Source organism: Dendrobium catenatum, unplaced genomic scaffold, assembly GCF_001605985.2.
Source record: "Dendrobium catenatum unplaced genomic scaffold, ASM160598v2 fragScaff_scaffold_360, whole genome shotgun sequence".
Taxonomy (NCBI): Eukaryota; Viridiplantae; Streptophyta; class Magnoliopsida; order Asparagales; family Orchidaceae; genus Dendrobium; species Dendrobium catenatum.
The window spans coordinates 516,299-537,379 of NW_021318822.1; the positions used below are offsets into that span (position 1 = coordinate 516,299).

The 21,081-nt window shown below is 33.4% G+C and overlaps 1 protein-coding gene across 1 annotated transcript; it reads right to left on the reverse strand.

The window, feature by feature from the left end:
* Nucleotides 1-3,954: 3,954 nt before the first annotated feature.
* On the reverse strand, nt 3,955-5,502 carry LOC114579380. The gene is made up of 2 exons (XM_028693756.1): nt 5,102-5,502; nt 3,955-5,002 (listed from the first exon to the last, which is right to left on the reverse strand). The coding sequence occupies exons 1-2, from the start codon at nt 5,500-5,502 to the stop codon at nt 3,955-3,957; spliced, it is 1,449 nt and encodes a 482-aa protein (XP_028549589.1).
* Between the last annotated feature and the right edge of the window lie 15,579 nt (nt 5,503-21,081).

A 21,081-nucleotide genomic window follows, 5' to 3' on the forward strand; every position in this document is an offset into this window, starting at 1 on the left:
CCCGTATGACCTGAAAAAAAAAATTAAAATCAAAATTTTTAATTAAAAATAAAATATACACAAATTAATTAATTTATAAACAATTTATAATTACAGTAGGTAGAGCAGTAGTTCAATCAACATATTGAACAATGAACATCGAGTACTGAAGTACATTAACATTTTACATATCATTTGGTCATTTGCAAAATTATAATATTTAGAAACTAATCGTTCATGTCTTCTTGAAAGTTGAAATGCTCCTGTAGGATCTAATAGTTTTGCATCTGTCTTCAAGCACGACATAGAATCAATTCTAATAAAACAAGTTAGATATTTATAAACCTTCAATATGATGATGCATTATACCTTCCAAATCTGTAATCACTTAATAAGGTTTAAGTTCAATCAACATTAGCAATTTAGCATATTACCATCCACGGAGACAAATTGTACTTTATATTAACTATTAAGTTAGTATGTATTCATTTATATATGTAGTATCTGCTCATTTTAGTAGAATACGGTAATAGAGAGTACTTTCTAACATTATGAAAGTGGAGTTCCACCTTGTTGGAACATCTTGCCTTAAGCCTCATTTCGATTCCAAACAACTCTGTTTCACACAATCTAAAAATTTGTGTTTCCTTGCTTGAGATCCCTTGACATATTTTATGCTCTCTCTGATTTTTGAGATTGAACCATCAATCTCCTTGATTCCTTCTTGGACAATAAGATTAACAATATGAGCAGTACATCTAATATGAAAAAACTAACCTTCACATAATAGAGCTCTTCTCAAGTTTAACTGATTTCTCAAGTAGTCAACACATATTTTGTTTGAGGAAGCATTGTCTAAGGTAATACTGAAAAGTTTAGCCTCTATTTTTCATTCAAGAAAAAGAGATTACAATTTCTCAAAGAGTGCTATTCCATCATGGTGTGGTGGCATAAAAGAAAAAAACTAATGCTTTTCTTATATAAATACCACTCAATATTAATACATTGCACGATCAAGAAAATAAATCCATCAGTGTTTATGTATGTCCACAGGTCAGATGTAACACAAACTCTGCTAATGTACTTACATAATGTTGATCAAATATTACAAAACTCTTTAGTGAATAATTTATTGCAGTATTCCTAGAAAATAGTTGAGCATCTCAACGAATATAGGTCATAATATGCTCGAACCCCTAACCATTCAACACATTAAAATGGAAAATCATGCATAATTATGCAAGCAGTAAATAACTCACGAAATTCTATGTTGTCAAACTTATGATCAATCATAGAAATAGATGTATTAGAACTAGTTTACAATATAAGCTGGCCTAATCACATATATCTCTTTTCTTGCAATTTTGCACGGGTCTCCTTAAGTTACATGTTCCTTTTTTACTGTCACATAATTATTGAGCACCACATCTTTTACATTTACACCTTTGTTTACCATCTATAGGATTAGCTAACATCTCAAAATGACCCCAAACCTTCGAAGTCATTCTTCCACGCTTCTTAATTACAACTAAACCATCATCACATGCATTATCAAATGCCTCTACCACATTGTCTTCAATGCAAATTATCTCAATTTCTTGAATATAAATATCAAGAATTGTGTTTGAATCCTCCATCTATTAATACAAATGTATCAAATTATACAAAAGAAAATTGAAAAAGTACTTAAAAATTATATATCCAAGCAACAAGTTTTTTTGCAAGTGAATAGAGAATTAGATATAGTCGTATGCCAATTGCCAACAACAAAAAAATATTGAGCCAAGTCAACCTCAATATGTAAATCAAGATGATATATGTATGCTAGTGATGTAATAATAGGTAAGACATAGTAGTCTTTTAAAATAGTTCATAGCATGTTTAAAGGTTCTATGAAGGATCTAGAGTTGACTAGCCTAGCATGTTGTATAAGTCATCCTAAAAAAATGTAAAACCTAATTGGTTAGTTTTTCATAATGATGAACTCATCAATTATGCTCAGATATATTATGTAATGCTTAAAACATATCATTCAAACAAAGTTTGTGATTTTTTAGGTTAATAATAAAGTAATCAAGTTAGATCACTATGGTGCATGTGTTATGATTACATTCTCCTATGATGTTTGAGTAAACAAGAGAAGTGATAGAGATTATATTATATATTCTAATTATTACAAAAAGAGAAATATTTTAAATAATTTTCAATAAATTAGGATATGCTCATGACAACAAAATATGCCTTTGAAAAGACTGCTATTGTAATGGGCCCACTAGGTGCAATATGATAATTTTGTAAAATATTCTTATTTTTATTTGAAATATATATGACCCATTGGAAAAATTCATAAAAGTGTATATTTTTTACTTAAGAGTTCGTTCCAAATTTATTTGAAAATTTAAGAATGATTTAAGAATGTAACTATTTTCTTTGACTCGACATTATGAGGCATCTTCGGTGAAAATTCCATAACATTTAAACTTCAAGATTGTTCATAACAAAAACTTTAAATAAATTTATTGATATCCTAATTAATTCCAATTTTAGAGCTATTAATTAGACTAGTGTGTGATTTTACTCAAATAGAGACATTGTGCCAATTTAAGAAAATAATGAATGCCTGATTTTGTCTTCCTCACTCATGTGGGTTGGGCTAGAGTCAGTTGATTGGACCCATGCCCATTCATTTAACTACTTACGAATAACTTTTCAAAGAGATCATTGTATAGGGAGCAAGGGGAGACCTAGACTTCCCTTCCATGCACTTAGCTCACATAGTTATAACCTCAATCACCCCATAAATTTGACCTCTTTATAGTGACTGAGGGTTAAATTTTTATACCTATGTGAATTACCAAACTCATCAAAATTAATCCCTCAAATTTGATTAGGTAAGAGGAACAAAAATGTCTCTATGATTAATTAGAAACCATATAGATTGATGGATAACTTAAAACCCTAAATGTTTGGTTGTATTAAAGGAAGGTTGAGCTTTTTGAAGCGCGGAAGGTGAAATAGGTGGTTTCATTCATAAAATATTTTGGCATTTTAAAAGGGCTAATAAAATTGAAGAATTGATGTACACTTTACTCTTTAGTGTCAGCTGAATCAAGCCAATGTTGGGCTTAGACAATCTAAAAAAAAGTCACCTAAGTCATAATAATTGAATCGCCTTGAATCATCTTAAATCCTTATGACATAGGAAACAAGTAATCTAGAGCCATCTAAGAATTCGTTTGGGACAACTTTCTTATTACTTTACAAAGCAACTTTTTTAGTATAAAATTTTTAATTAAATAATTTTTTGTACTAAAAAACTGCTTTAAAAAGTAATAAGAAAGCTGTTCCAAACAAAGCATAAGTTTCATATGACTAATTACTTAAAAGTAGAAATAAGGTAAAAATGAATACTAATTAAAGAAGATTAGTACTTCATAAAGAATCTATTTAGAGATAGTATATGAAAGGGGCATATACGTGAAAAATGTTGGAGTAGCTCCAGTGGTAGATAATATTAGAGAGAGACATCTGAGATGATTTGTTCATATAAAACGGCGGCCTTCCGATGACCCAGTTAGGAGTGTAGATGTATTAGATTTAAACTATGTTAAGAAAAGTTGAAGTAGACCTAAAAAGTCTTGGTTAGAAAAAAATTTTTTTTTTTTGAAAGAAATGCAATTTGCATTGAAAAATAAAGGTAAAGCAATTAGAAAGTATTAGGTGATAGAAATGCTATCACATTCCTCATTTAAAATTTTTAAAAATAAAGGAGGAACCTTATTACTACTAAGATCTTCCCAAAGAAAATCTTCACTTAATGCTAAGTTAGCACAAAAATGGGCTTACTTATTACAATTCCTATTTACAAAATGAAATAGAACCTTACCAAACTCATCCAAAAATGAGAGGTCTTCAAGCTCTTCCTCCTGTATAATCCAGGATCCATTATTCACCCAATTTTGCAAATGCTTTATATTATTGAAGCCCTTTGCCTTCAATAATAAAGCCCTTTGCCTCCAACATCCAATCAAACATGAATTTCTTCAATGAATAAACCGCCAACAACTCCAACAATCCACTGTCCCAATGAGTGAAATTAATTCCAAAGGCAAGTAAGAATCTACCTTCAGAATCTCTGACAATTCCACCAATGCCTCCATTGTAATAACTAATTAAATCCACTTCCAAGTTAACCTTAATCCATTCTGGAGGAGGGGGGTGCCAATGAGAGAACAGCCTATCTGGCTGGTTAGCACTCCAGTGATCCAAGAACAGATTAGATTTTGAGATAGATGCATAACTAATAGCACTCGATGCTATATAATTCAAACTTAGTTCTTGTTCTCCATGTTTGAATAAATTTCTACTCTTCCATGAGAAATAAACTAGAGAACAATATAAATTTGCAATGGAGTTATTGTGTTCCACTAATTTTTTCAATATCAACTTATAGTCATTAGCATAAGTGAAATCCGGCACAGGGAAACCCCAATTCTTCAGCACACCAATTTCTTGCTTCAGTTTCAAGCATTGAACCATAACATAATCAGCATTTTCCGGTTCATTACATCCTCTTGGGCATAAACGTTGACCCAGTAGCCTCTGATACATTAGAAAACCATTCGTTGGTAATGCATCATTAAGAAGTCGCCACCAAAAACATTCAATTTTAGGATTGAGGTGTAACTTTTTCAGCCAACTTCCATACTCAACTGGTTCATTATTCCCATAAGAATAAGAAGCCATCACTACTATACTCTTGCTCGAGAATCTCTGTCTCAACTCCAACATATATTTGTTTTGATCTGGAAATATTTCTATATGCATAATCAACTCCATGAGAGCCTCCCCAAAGAATTTATTTAGCAAATGTTCCTTCCAACAACCATTAGAATTAAAGTTCTCAAGTGATGGAAATTCAAAATTCCCCACAACAATAAATGTTGGCCATTTATCTAGACTTATGACTAGAATCCATACGTCCTTCATTATGTCTAACGACTTTCCTGTTGCAAATTTCCACCTTGTGATCAGAATAAGAGCATGAGCACCATTAGCAAAAATCTTTCAAGTAATAGATCTATTATTTCTATTAGAAAGTTCCCAGAATTTCTCACCATACTTTGCTAACAAAGTCCTATTCAGCAAAGACTCTTCTCCCTTTAAAAATTTCCTAGGAAACTTTGCTCTAAGGGAACCAGTCACAGCAGCCACCGAATGTATTCCTTGGCCCCCCTCCTTCCAGGTTTTGCACATTTTTTCACAAGACATATAATGAAGGCCGTGAAGTCCTCCTCTTCTATCCCAAATGAAGCTCCTAGCCGCATTATCCACTTCTTTAAGAACACTCATTGGAACCAATGAGTGGGTTGCCACAAAAACTGGTAAAGCCACCAAAACAAATTTGACTAGAACAAATTTACCAGCTAGCGAAATCAATTTATTACCCCAAACATTAAGTTTAGAGGCAGCCTTCTCAAGAATATAATTAAAATCTAAAGCAACCAACCTTCTCAACGTCATCTTAATGCCCAGATAATTAAATTCTTTCACAACTTTGAAGCTCCATAATTTTTCTATAGCCTTCTTCCTCTTTCTTTTCACTGATTTTCCATAAAGTATCACAGATTTTTGTTCATTTATAGATTGCTTAGTTCTTCTACAAAAAGCTGAAACAATTTTGTTAAATCTTCTCATACAACTCATACTAGCTTGGGAGAACAAAAGTATATCATCTGCATATAAGAGATGAGATATTCTAGGTGCATTAGCTAAACTTTTAATCCCCAAGTTCTTTCCTCTATATCACATATCATTCGTCAACAATTGAGATCAAAGAATAAACAAATAGGGAGATAAAGGACAACCTTGTCTAAATCCACTATTTGCTTTAATCCCTTTTGAAATTCTCCCATTCACTAATAAGAAAAATTCAAGAGAATCAACACATTCCATAATAAGATTCATAAATCTTCTAGGAAATCCCAGCTTACTTAACATCAATCTCAAAGTATCCCAAGCCATACTATCGTAAGCTTGTTCCATATCAAGCTTGAGAGCCACCCAACCTTTCTTAGCTTTAGAAAATTTGAATTTATTAAATAAATCCTGAGCTAACAGAATGTGGTTCGATAAGGATCTACCTCTTAAAAAAGCTACTTGCTTCTTTGAAATGATTCCTCCAACCACTTTTAGAAGCCTGTTTAAGATCATTCTTGCAATGATCTTATATAGAGTGCCACACAAACTGATAGGCCAAAAACCTGAGGGAGAGCAAGGGTTCAACACTTTTGGAATGAGAACCACTACTGTCTGCTTCCAGTAAGAACACATTTGCCCTGTTCGAAAAAACTGTTGTATTGCTTTCCATACATCATTCCCTGTAATGAACCAATAACTTTTGAAGAATGAGTAAGTCATCCCATATACACCGGGTGAAATACTAGTTCCACTATATTTAATAACAGTCTCCAGCTCTGCATAAGAGAACTCCTCCTCAAGCATCCTACAATCTGCATCTGAAAGAGAATTTAGAACCGGAGGCCAACCACTCAAAATACAGCTTCTACTCCTCCATTTATTGCTAAAGAATTTCATCAGGACATCTTCAATTTCAGTTTGCTCTTCTACCAAGATACCTTGATCATTCTTCAGTTGATGTATTGAATTCCCCATTCTTCTCCCATTTTTGCAAATGTATGAAAAAAATTTGAATTCATATCACTTTCCTTTATCCATTTCAATTTTTCTCTTTGTTACCAACAAGTGCTTAAATGAGCCAAATTCACATTAAACTCATGAATTTTATACCTTAACATCGTCGGACAAACCTCCTCCATTGGACTCTTCCAGTTGTAACATTGAAATCTCAGTCTTCAACTTATTTTTTAACTCCATAAAGTTCTTCATCTTTGCCTTATTCCAATAATGGAGAGCTTTTAGAGTTCTCTTGCACTTCATATTTACCACTTCCATAGCATTCCCCTATACAGGTCTGTTCCAAGACTTTTGGACTATAGCTTTTGAAGCAGGGAAAGAGGCCCAAACCTCTTCATACTTAAGCATTTTATTTCTGTTAGCCATGTCATTGAAAATTCTCAGAATTAATTGACAGTGGTCTGAAGCTATCTGTTCCAAATGCCTAACAACTTGATTTTGAATTCCTTCCATTGCTTTTGTGTTCTAAAGACATCTATCTAACCTTTCAAGTATGTGAGCATTGAAATTTTTGTTGTTGCACCATGTATACTTTGGGCCTACAATCCCAACATCATGAAGATCATTTCTAGACATAAAAGCATACATTTCTTGTGGTCCTTGAGAAAACGAGAATTGTTTTCCTCCCCTCTTCTCATCTTGTGAAAGAACACAATTGAAGTCTCCTCCCACAACTAGAGGGGATTCTTTATTACAGTTCTCTTCTAATTTCTCCCACAAGCTTCTTCTCATATGTGGATTTTTATTGCCATAAACTATAGAAACAATCCACTTACTTTCATTCAACAAGCTTTGCTCCCCAATCACACATTGAGAAGTGGCCTCAATTAAAGAAAATTTTAAAATAATTACTTTCTAGAACACCATAATACCATTGGAAGCACCAACTGAAGGATAAAGGAAGTAATCCCAATCATCACCCAATAACTTGTTCACTTCATATCTCTCCAAAGAAGAAATCTTGGTCTCAACCACCCCAACAAAGAATACATCCCAATTTTTCACAAACTCTTTTAAATATAGGGAGGCCTCCCTCTTATTAGCCCCCCCTACAATTCCAAAAAGCAAGAGAAGTCATTTGGATAAAGGTGGGGAAGGACCCTCACATTTACCTTTAATTTTTACCTAAGCTTTTTTGGATCTATAAGAGTTGCTCAAAGGTCCCAAATGCCTTAGCTCCTTCAATAGCTTTGGCTTTTGAGAACCAGGAATAGTTTCTCCATAACATTTCTATCTAGATCATTATGACTTTCTTCAATATTGCCTTCTGATCTCACCTTGACTTCTCTATCTTCATTACAGCTTTCAATAAGCAGGCTGATTTCACCTTCTTCGAACTCTATCTCTATCTGTAAACTTTCGGCAACTGATTTTGTAGAGAAGTCCTCTTCACCAATCATCTCCAGCAGGCTGAATTTATTACATTCCTCAGGAAAAGAGGCAGAAATCTTTGCAGCTTCTATTTCTTCAATAGCACCAACTTGCTCAACCCGAACTTCCTTCACATTAATAGGAGCTTCTACAGTCAGATCTTCCTTTCTATGTACTTCTGAAACCGGCTCAGTTACATTCTCACCCATATATTTGGTAGTATCTTTAATAACTACCTTTTTTTCTGAAAGGCAGGCTTCCAACTTCTCTTTCTTTTGTGTTTGACATGGACCCACGATCCATAATTAGATACTTCATTAGGATCTTTAACTATTCCTCCCATCCCTTCTTTAGAATTTTTTCCAGAACAGTCATTAATTGAACTATCTTTCTCCTTGCACATGTTGATGAGGTGACCAATTTTACCACAATGGTAGAAAAATCTTGATATCTTTTCATACTCAATCTTTTGGAAGAACTTCCCTTCAAGACCATCAACCCGAACTCCCAAAGGTAATTTTTTATCAAACTCTAGACTGATGCACACTCTAGCAAACTCTCTTCTACCTCATCGGAACATATCTCCATCAATAAGCAAAGGGGTCCCAATTAATGAAGCAATTCTAGCAACATTAATTTCATCCCAACAAATGAGTGGAAGATTCAGCAATCTTATCCACACAGGAGATGTCAAACCCTTCAAGGAAGTTGTAGAAAATTTTGGACTCCATTTGTCTAGTCCAATGATATGATCATTTACAAACCATGGTCCTCCTGAAATAACTTTTTCCATAGCCTCAAAAGCAACAAAAGAACAAAGAATCCAACCAGAGCCAATAATTTTTTAATGAAAATTACCAAATTGAGACCATTGACGTCTCAATTCTACCGCTATAACTTGTATTGGGATCGTTCTATCAAAGACTTTAACCACAATGGATTTATGAAATCTTTCCGATTTCTCAATCATTTTTTGTTGACATAATTTGACGGCCAATCCATCCTCTGACAGGACCGATTCATCCATAGATATATTCACCATGATATGAGCATGTTTATTCCAGGGATTCAATGACTTCTTAATCGGTGAAGGATTCAACCTTTCAGCAATAGGTTGAGCATTCTCACAAATACTTGACGTGCTTCCTTCTATCTTCTTGAAAGAAGCTTCTCCCTTAGCCAAATTCATATTGTTACCAAACCGATTTACAAAGATCTTCATACCCGAAGATGAAGAATCCAAATCTTTTGTATTATCATACAAATTTGCCGATGTATTTTCCGCATTTGCATCCAAAGCCACTTTCTTCCCTTTACCGATATCTGGCAATGAAATTTTGACTCGATCAGAGCAGTTCTCTCTGATAACCAATGAGCCATTGAAAGATTTAGGAAATCCCAATTCCGCCATGGGACCTTTCATGTTCATCAGCAGACTAACATAATCCAGTCTTGACGTCGTCCAGCCATCAGACATGGCCGTCGCATTACCGGCCAACAACTCCGGTGAAGCCGCCAAAGTAACAGAAATTCAAAATCTTGAAGTTTCTCTCAGTAGAAAATGGGAGTTTCTCTCACTAGAAAATGGCGAAGCTGACCAAAATTTTGAAGGACCATCCTTAGTTGGTTGGTTAGAAAATATTAGAAGAAACTTTCTTTATTATATCTAAATGAGAATTTGACTCTTAACCCGACACAATGGACAAAAAATATTCATGTTCTCCAATTCAAATTCATCCATTGCACTTGGCATTTGAACAACTAGCACTACTCACTAAGTGTTTGGTTAGCATCTGATTAGAAATACTACCAACAATACTTGCTCAATGAATGGTTATTTCCTCCTACAAGTACTCATCTGAGGCACTTGTAACTTGAGAGATGACTACTTGATACTTAAATGACTGGCTGAAGCAATTGTTCCACATCCATCTCATCAGTTTTTGAGTCCTTTAAGGACTATGTACTTGTTATTTAATATTAAAGCGTAAGCCCCTTGTGGGTTAAAAAAAAAGGGATATGCTTTTTGAAGCGTAGAAGGTGAAATAGGTTGTTTATATTTTTCATTCATCTAATATTTTGGCATTTTAAAAGGGCTGATAAAATTGGGGAATTGATGTACACTTATACTATTTAGAGTCAAGTGAATCAAACCAATGTTGAGCTAAGACAATCTAAACAAAGATAAGTCACCTGAGTCATAGTAATGAATAGCCTCGAATCATCTTAAATTTATAAGTCATAGGAAACAAGTAATCTAGAGCCATCTAAGGCATCATTTTTGACAGCTTTCTTATTGCTTTCTAAATCAACTTTTTTGTATACAAATTTTTATTCAATAATTTTTTTTTACTAAAAAACTTCTTTAAAAAATAATAAGAAAGTTGTTCCAAACAAAACTTAAGTATGTGAAAATAAGGTGAAAAGGAATACCAATTAAAGAAGATTAGTAGTTCATATGGAATCTATCAACAACAATACTTAACATATAATTCTTAGCAGAAAAACTTGATCTATCAGTTCTCAAGTCAAATTCATCCATTGCACTTGGCACTTGAACAACTAGCACTATTCACTAAGTATTTGGCTATCTGATTAGAAAACTACCAACAATACTTGCTCAATCATATCAACTGGCTTATTTCCTTCTATAAGTACTCATCTGAGGCACTTGTAACTTGAGAGATGACTTCTTCATATTTAGATGACTGGCTGAAGCCATTGTTCTGCATCCATCTCATTACTTTTTGAGTCTTATGTGGTCAATCATGATGTCGATCTTGGATCCTATCAATAAATTGAAAGCCAAGTAATCAGCGTCAGGCATAAAAAAATAGACTGAGCGATCTGGTTCTCCAGATCTTAAGTAACTTGCTCCATCTTCTTGTCTATTTAAATTCTTGTATCATTTTTCTTAGTTTGATTCATTCTTTTCTATGGATGACATGGATGAATTCTTTATGATAATTCACATGAGAGATTATGACTTTGTTTGGAACAGTTTTGTCACTGTTTTTTAAAACAGATTTTTAGAACAAAAATTTTTTGAACTAGAAATTTTTATATTAAAAAACTTCTTTACAAAAAAATAAGAAAGTTGTCCCAAATGAAACCTATGAATCCTAACATAATCCGATTTTTCTGATAATTTTCTGCTAAATAATTTGGCAGTAATCATAATTTTTATTTGACTATTATTTTTAATAAAATTTTAAGTAAAAAAACTGCTTTTATAGTAGCTTTAAAAAAAACAAATTTCTTCATGATAACTTTAAAATCACTTTTATGAAAAATTACATACCTTACATTTCTCATAATAACTTCATAATAAAATTTATAAAATTTCACAGTTGTCGCAAAAAGATCCTTAATGACTGGTATTAAAGGAAAGTGAATCTAATTCAGAATCCCCCATCCTTGGTTGTTGTGGTTTGGGAGGATCAAGTTACATGCAGCCTGCGTTTAATTACGGTTAGAAGTGGATCTCGAGGAACTGCGGAAGTGGACTTACTCGGCTTCCAAGGATACAAAGTACATAAATTTTATCAAGATTTCGTAACTCGGCGATAATCAGTTGCTGATCTGTGCATATAGAATTTGAGATTAAATTCTGTTTTATTTAAAATTAAGCTTCGATACTTAACTTTTCAGAAAAGAAAGAAAAAAACGGAAAAAACTCAATAATCATAATGGAATAGTAGGATTTCATATCGCAAACTCTGGTTAATTGTGGAACTCTGTGGTCCATTTTTTTTTATTTTAATTGCATCGCAATTCTTTTTCATCTTGCTTATTATTGAAGTATGGTGGGTCTTTTAAAAGCCCCACAGCATATTTTAGAGATCATACATAATGGAAAGTGTTGGTCATCGATGTTAAGATGATATTGGACAAAGATGAGCTGTCAAGTTAGGGATGTAGAAATTATTGGCCCTGCGCATCAATGTTAAGACAATGTCAAACTTTGATGTTGAGATTATATTGAAATGTGGATATTATAACGATGTCAAATGTCGATGTTGAGATGACATAAGATATTGTTGTGAAACCAAAGTCGTGACTCGCCAAAGTGAACGAAAATAAGAATATTCAATGATTGGGGTATTGCGTGCGGACGATTGATTTAGTATTGTGGATAGGAAATAAAAAAAAATTAGTTTTTATATTTTAAATAAATAAATATCTTAAATAAAATAAATTATATAAAAAAATTCATAAAATATTAAAGACACATCTGTCTAATTTATATTTAATATTTTGTAATCGGACACATTTTTTGCACGTCTAATGCATGTTGTGTCCGATATGTGTCAGACATTGCATGTCTCTTTGAGGAGAAATATCAGTATATCATAGGATGCTACATAACGCACCTATGAAATTTAATGCAGAGTGATGGCCAATTTTGTATCCGGTTGAAGGCTAGATATAACAATTTATGGTCCAACTTTTTAATCTCATCTCTTATTTTTGTAACATCATTATACTTATTGCTTAATGCTTCTTATATGAAGAGGTGAATTACTTCAGGTTAGGCTATAGTTCTCTCTCGCTTTTATGTTACCCTTGATCTAATGGATCAACGCTTCATGAATATTTCAGCCCTATAGTAAACTAGAGATACTTTGTCACATACTAGGTCTGGAAGGAAGTACACTTTGACAACATGGGATGTGATGAAGAGATAGAACGATTTATTTTGTACTCACAAAAGAGAAAAGTACATAAACCGATAATATAACCAATTATATCAGAGTAAATAATAGAAAGAAAGCTAACTATACATTTCATTAATATGAATTCAAATAACAATACATCAAAGCAATAATATTGATACAAGTAAAGAAATATAAATGAAACAAATGAATGGAAAGAAACTACCAAACACTAAAAGAAAATATATAATAATCTACTACAAAACATAAAATACTAATTATAATTTATAGCTCTGCTTTTGTGATGATGGTCCACTAAGCACTCTGATAAGACCTGTTATAAAAAGATACAACATGTGAGTTTCATAAATCAAACCTAGTAAGAGACTTCTATCTATTAAAGTATAAACGACAAAAGAGTAGGGCATGCAGTCTGACCAATCAACATGTAAGAATAACACCTTAAAGTCAATATATCAATGTAACAATGTAATATGTTATGTCTGCTATGATAGGTTCTAGTATTCTTATATTATAACTATAGATGTCCAACTCCTACTAAGGCAACATCAGTCAATGTCCACACTTGTAATTACCTTAGGTACCATTGTACTCAAATATGACCTATATGCCTTTCATCATTTTTAGCTCATGCTTATTTATATATTATCTATAGCCGGTCTTGCTAAACATCCTTTACAAGGAAGGTTAACCAAGGAAATCCAATGATTTCCTATAGAGTCGTCACTCTAGGGTGTGTTAGCCCGGCTAGCCAATATCCAATAGAGTTCTAGTAACCTACACACAATTATACAATGTTTGTGCTTTTACTATAAGTTCCAATAGGTATTATATAAGTCAACATGACCATAATAAATTATATAACCAACATGATTTATAGCTAAAGTATCATTTGTTTCATTAAATAGAACTGATATGCAAGAACTAGATTCTCTATAGTTTGAATCATTTTAAATGAGAAGAGGCCATGTATTAATAAATCAAGGTGAAGATATTTCTACTGTTTAACACATTCATTATGAGCAATAAATAAGATTTCTAACATGCACAATATTAATAAAAAAAAACAAATAAAATAAGACTAATAATCTAATATTGAGAGACCTAGCACAAGAAATAAGGGTAACTCTTCTAACAAAGAAGGGTACATCTATGCAATTATAAATAACATCCACTTACAATAATCAGCACTATTTCCAAATTTCAATTGCAGGTTGCACACATTCACCAAACGAAAGTCCTACAAGATGTGAAAACAAACAATATAAGCATTCACTTGCAGCATCTGAGTTAGTTGACTTTAACTATAACATCAATGCTAATATTTACTATAGTAGAGATGTTATTAACCTTATAGTTATTTTAATCACATCAAGCTGATAATAAGTTGAAAAATACCTCCCAAAAATTTAATTAATAGATTAATACTTATAATGCAATAAAAAGATTAAGATTATATGATTTAATCCACTTGAATCATCAATCATAAATAAAGATTTCTCCCATGCAAGCTTAAGACCAAATACTAGTGATTCGAGGCTAGAAAAACTTAATTCAAATCAAATCTTATTTCACATTATAAATAGGTCTCTTAATTAGATGACTAGAAATAGAAGAAAAAGGAAGGAGGAGGAGAGAGAAGGAGAAGGAACTCACTATAAAAGGAGAGGAGATTGAGTCATGTTCCCGAATGGCTATTATCAGGAGAAGAAAGTTGATGTCGAGGAAGGAGGGAGAGGTTTGATGGTTACACAGGGAAGGGTATGTAGGTGCACAACGACTGCTATGAAATAAGGAATATGATGCTATAGTTCCTTTTTTTTTGCTTTAAAGGGATAGAGGGAATGTTGAGGGTGAAAACAAGGAGGAGAATCACACAAGAAAGGAAAAAAAATTACACAATCATTGTGATTGGAGACATAAATGATTGTGCCTGACTATCATGTGTGAAGGTGTAATTGAAGGAGGTCACTCGATTCATGCACAAAATTGGTAAAGGGCTCAGTTTGTTTGTGTGCGAAAGGCTTGGACAGAATGGTCCAAGTTTGGACATTACATACTGTCCCCTTTAAAAATAATTTAATCCCCATATTCATACCTTAATTCTAGAAAATCTAAGAGTACTTCACAATCACTTCTTCGTCAATCTCCCAAGTTACTTATTGTTTTGACTTTTTCTTCTGAAGGACTTTGATAAAAATGATGGATTGGTGATGAAGCTGTCAAATTTTATGCTTAAGATCTTCTTGAATCAACAGAGTATCCAAATCTTCAATGCAAAATATCTACAACTAGCTCTAAGTTGTGTGTAGGGTAATTTTTCTCATGCACCTTGAGCTATCTGGATGTGTAAGCTACCACTTTGCCAAGTTGTATTAAGATATGTTCCAAGTCTTAATGCGAGTGTCACTTTAAATTTGAAATCCATTATTACTAGAAGTAATAGTGAGAATATGAGTTGACTCCAAGTAATTCTTAAGCTTTTGAAAACTTTACTTATGGGCATCATACCATATGAACTTAATAGACTTCTTAGTCAATATATTCAGAGGTGTAGCAATACTAGAAAAGCCTTCCCTGAAGTGTCTATAATAACCAACTAGGCCAAGAAAACTATAAATCTCAGTGATGTTACTCAGCCTGGGCTAATCCATTAAGGTTTTAATTGTAGCAAGATCCATACAAAAATTCTAGCTTTATTGATAATGTGCCCATGGAATGACACCTCTCAAAGAAAAAACTCACACTTTGAGAACTTTGTATAAAGCTTATTCTCCTGAAAAATACTCAATGTTGTCCTAAGATGTTGGGCATGCTCCATATCATTCATGGAATATATCAAAATATCATCAATTAATACTATCACAAACTGATCTAAGCAAGACTTAAGAACTCTATTCATCAAATCCATAAAAGCAACAAGGGTATTAGCCAACCCGAAAGGAATGCCTAAAATTTCATAATGACCATATCAAGATAAAAAATCTATCTTCAGCGCATCCTCATTCTTGATCATTAACTGATGTATCTCGAATGAAGGTTAATATTTGAGAACATAGAAGAGCCTTGCAACTAGTCAAATAGATAATCAATTTAAGGTAGGGGATATTTTTTTTTTTCATTATGACCTTGTTTAGCTCTCTATAGTCAATACATAATCTCATGCTTTCATCTTTCTTTTTCTTAAATAAAACTTGCGCTCCCCATGATGAAACATTAGGTCTATCAAATCCTTTATCAAGCAATTCTAATAAATGCACTTTAAGTTCTTAAACCTCAACCATTTTCACATGATGCAATGCTTTTGAAATTGGAGTAGTACCTAGAACTTTCTCTATAGTGAACATAATCTCACGATAAAAAGGTAAGCCATACAAATCTTTATGAAATACATCTACAAATTCTTGGACTAACATAATACTATCTAAATTGATCCTTGGCTTGTTGGTATTTATTATATGAGTAATTAAACCAACACACCCTCAATAAATCATCTTTCAGGCTTTTATTGCTTATACAAGGCATGAAAATACTTCTCTTTCACCATTAAAAAGGTTGGAGCACCTAGTATATGAAAGTTTATCCTTCCCTTATGATAATGTATCATGACATGATATTTAGAAATCCAATCTATTCCAAGTATTGCATCAAATTCAGTTAGTGAAAATATAATGAGTGTTGCATGAATATGCATATTATTGATAATAATATCACAATCATGAACACACTAACTAACTATCATAGATGCTTCAAATAGTATATTAATAGATAAATGGGATTATAATTGAAACAATGAAGTATTTGATGCAAACTTATCTTATATGAATGAATGTGATTCCACAAAATCAAATAAAACCTTTGATGGTTGCTTATGAATAGAAATTAATATTATAGCAACATTAGGAGCTTCACCAGCCTCTTACTGTGCTCTGATAAAAAATTAAAGATGAATTGCTTGTCTAGTCTTATTTTGCATTTGAGGTTGTGGTGTTTGTCACTATATTATTTGTTGTTGTTGTTGATATGGTGTTAGAGGCTTTTTCCATTAGTACTTTGGAATAGGGCTTTTATGGTAGAACTGAGATGTTGAAACTTGTTGAGATTGTTGCTGAAACAAAGAATAATATTTTTTCCCTATCCTTTGTCATTATTCTTGTGCTAGCATTCTCCATGTGATTTTTTCCACCTATTATTATGTGGAGGTTTAGAGTTATCTTATGTAGTTGAATGATCTGATTGATCTTATGTCTTCAGTGAGTAATCCTTAGCTTAAGCTCATTGTTGTTGTAGTTGAAACATTTCATGACAACTAAATTGTAAGTCCCAGAATGATATTTGCCGCAATAATCACAACAAAGATTATTTTTCAACTTTTACCCTTAATGATTTTTGTGTCGCTTCTTCTATGAATCTATCTATGCTAAAATATATGTCGCTTTCCACTTTCCAGCAATTTTCTCTTCAAAGGAATTTAAGTTTAGCTTTGTTCACTAACTCTCTAAATATAATGCACTTGACTCAGATAAGGATCTTTTGATGTCTTCTCTCAGACCATAAGGAAAGTTATAGATTATTTGATCTTCGTGTTGACTAATGGATGGTATAAATCTGATAATTATGGAAAATTATGTCTCTTATTCTAAGTCTGTCTTTGTTCTTTGCACCAGCTTTCCTAAATTAGTCAATAGTTTTAATCCATCCATCATGGGGAGTAACAATTATGGAAATAATTTTTTAAATTATACCTAAGGAATTTACTACATTTTCTCCAAAATTAGAGCATTAGTGGCTCCCCCATCAATCATTAGCTCCATCTCATAGTTAAAACACAACCATGTCTATCTTTTGCTTTGTCAGACATTTAATACCATGAATTCTATTTTCTATATCATGAAGCCAAGTGCCTGGCATGATTTGCTCCATAATAGCATTGAATGTTGGAGGGTGCTTCTTCAAAAGTTGATCCATTACTTGAGCTATCACCCTTCTTTAGTCAAAAATGACATGTAATTTTTTAAAATTTTATTTACTAGGTTTTATAAGAAAGTTAACTATTATCATAAACTTCATTATATTTAATGATTGATTTACCAGAGTTTGGTTTGTAGCTAGCTCTATTATAGCCTCCTATTACACTAATGGTGACGCTAGTTGAGTTGGTTGTTACACTTGTTGAGTAACTTGATGAATTTCTTGCACTGCTTGAGTGAGCTGTTGACCTCGATTTTGCCCAAACCTTTGGTCAAAGGGTTGACTTGGTCAAATTGACCAAGCTAGACCCCGAGACCCTCTCTGACGGGTTCAGTGAGTCGAGTCGAGCCTGTTGGACCCTTACTTGGACCCTGGGTCAACCCAGTTGACCAAGTCAACCAGGGTTGACCAATTTGGACCCTTTAAGCCTAAAATTAATTTGAAATTAATTTAATGGGTTCCATGGCTTGATCCTCATCCTCCTTAACCTAATTGACTTGTTTGACCAAGTCAAACCCTGACTTGGTCAAACCAAGTCATGATTTGGTCAAAATCACCTATTTATTTGAAATTAAAAGCCCATTTAACTCCCTAATCAATGCCCAACGTTTTAGAAATTCAAATCCCGTGATTTTCAATCTGTTTTCCCTCCTAATCGTGCTTGGATCGAATCTTGGCCGTCGGTTTTAAGTCCAAGCCTTTAAATATTGATTTTAGGGTTCCAATTGGGGGATCTTGCAATTTATTCCCCCTAAGCCCGAGATTTTTAGAGGAGAGCTTGAGAGAACCCCCCTCTACACTTTCCAAGTAGATCCCGACGACCCAAAGCTGACGCCGGCGATCCTCCAGCGACCCGAAGGTCTAAACGTCCAAGGCTTCGATCCACCCAATTCGGAGCTTGTTTGACCGAGGATTCAAGAGGAGAAACGTACGAGGACAGTCTACAAGCTCAACCGTGTCAAAGATTCGAAGATCAGACGGTAAAATCTCTCGAAATCCCTTAGGATAGATGGAACACTTAGATCTAAATAAATTCCTATAAGCTTTGATTTGCATCAAACAAACCATCCCCCATAATTTCTGTTCATGCCTAGATCCTAGGTTTAAAATTTCATCAAATTCCATCGAGTATCGAGTGAGAATGAAGCCAATCTTGTTTTAGGGTTTCGGATCGGACACCTGGGCTCGTTGGAGCAAAGCTGGCCGTTGGATCTGCGGCCGGCGGTCCAGATTTCTGCGGGCCACGTGGCTTAATCCAAGCCGTTCGCCCGGACCGCGTGGATCCAACGGTCGGTGCAGGCCGCCGACGTGGTTAAGTGACACCACGTGGCTGACCGCCGCCGCAATCATTGCCTAATGATTGGCGGCGGCGCCAATCATTGGCCCGCGACCGCGGATCCAATCTGTGTGCAATTATTTTCAAAACAGCCAGCTGCCCTATTTTAAAATTAATTAATTATTGCCCTTTAAACTTCGAAATTACGTAACTTCTTCGTTTTAGGTCCGCTGTTGATGCACAGCACCTTGTTTTGGGTGTACTCTGAATTCTGTACATTTGAAGACTATTTTCAGATAAAAGGCATGTCTGCATTTTCTGTTATTTTAAAAACAGTGAAACTGCACTATTTTAAAATAATATCTTATTATATTTAAACTTGTAAAATTCGTATCTTTGTCGTTTTAAATCGGATTTTTGCGTATAACCCCTCGTTCTTTTCAGAAAAATGGGAATTTTAATTTGACCATGGTTTCAGTGATTGGTTTTGCTTTTCCTGGCAGATTTCTGTTTTATCCCCATATTAGACTATTTTGATATTATTTAAATATTCAATTATAATAGTTATTTTTGAAATACAAATTACTTTCAAATCGTTTTGAGACTGCGTGATAGTAGCCAGTGGTTCTCCCTTATATTTATGTAGATATCAATTTAGCTATTTTTAATTATATTATTTTTCAAAAACTCTTATATATTTAGGTATTTTTAATTACTTTGAAATTACCTATTTTATTAAACCCTAATTCCGGGAGATCCGCTATTCCATGAAATTTTAAGCTTGGCTTCTATATGTGAGCAGTAATCATGGGGGAATGGATTAGTGAATGATTGAGTCCCAATCATTCACTAATCCTTTCTTTAGGTGTCTTTATTTTTCTTGTCTTTCATAGTTTGCATGTGTAGGTCGCACCACAAGCACTTAGCTTAGGCTCTCCTAGATTTAAGGACATGGTGTGTTTATTTTATTTTTGTACTCCCATGCATTTATTACCTCGAGGGTTAGCTAAAACTTCGATTCAAACCCACATAACGTAGTGACACCCTAGGGACAAAAATTAAGGACCTGTCTAGCGAACTTAGAAGTTTTCTAGGAACTAGGATAGATCTCGAATTGATATAAAAACTGCAACACTTAAACTTAGTGACAAATAAAACATCCCAGAATTTTCTAGGAATTTTTAGGAGTCTTTAGACCCCTTAGTTAACTAACCCTAATTAACTGGTTAAATAAAGCCCCGAAACCTTCCAAAAATTATAATAAATACATATTAGGTCAGAAAATTACCCACCATACCTTAAATTGTTTAGAATCTCACCCTCGACTTTAGATAAACAGGGCTCCCTAGTTTGACTCTAGGTTGACCCTTAATTTGACCATAGGTGGAATTACCATTTTGCTCCTATTAATTCATTAAAAACTATTAAAAATCTCAAATTTTCTTCAAACACTTGGGATCACTTTTTCAGGTCATTCCTGACCTTTGGGGGTGATTCCAATCAGTTTGGAGCTGATTTGGAGCAAAACAATAAAAAGGGCCTTTCCCTAGTTAATTTAAAAATTCCTTTAATACCTTGAATTTAGAAAACTCATAATTAATTATAAAAAATTCCAAATTAGGTAAACTCACTTGCATTAGACTCCAATTAGGCCCTAGTATTTATTAAAAATTTTAGGTTTTCAGAAACTGGCCTAGATTAGAAAGTCAACTTTTTGGTCAACCCTAGTCTATAGGATAGGGCTCGAAACTTAGAAAATTCATAACTTTGCCTAGAAAACAACAATTTCAGTCTACTATCTGTCTAACTACTCGTATTAAGGTCTAGTATTTTCCTAAGGTGTTAGGGATCCCAAACTTAGCCTTTTTCCCATAGTGACTTTTTGGACCCTTAGTCTAGTTCCTAGGAGGACCCGGAACTTTCCAAAATTGGCTAATATCACTTAAACTTTAAATATCAGTACTTTTAATTCTTAAAACTCATCAACAAACTGAAATAATTAAAATTAACCCTAATTCACTAATATTTGAATTCCAACTAAAACATCCTTTTCAAACCCCCAACAAACCTGAACTCTAGATAACTTTAACT

Excerpts from the sequence above, each read along its gene's own strand:
- LOC114579380 (XM_028693756.1), bottom strand. The coding sequence starts at position 5,502 with ATGACGTTGAGAAGGTTGGTTGCTTTAGATTTTAATTATATTCTTGAG. Across the intron at positions 5,003-5,101 it reads AATAGGACTTTGTTAGCAAA|GTGGAAATTTGCAACAGGAA; the intron begins GTATGGTGAGAA and ends TCTGATCACAAG.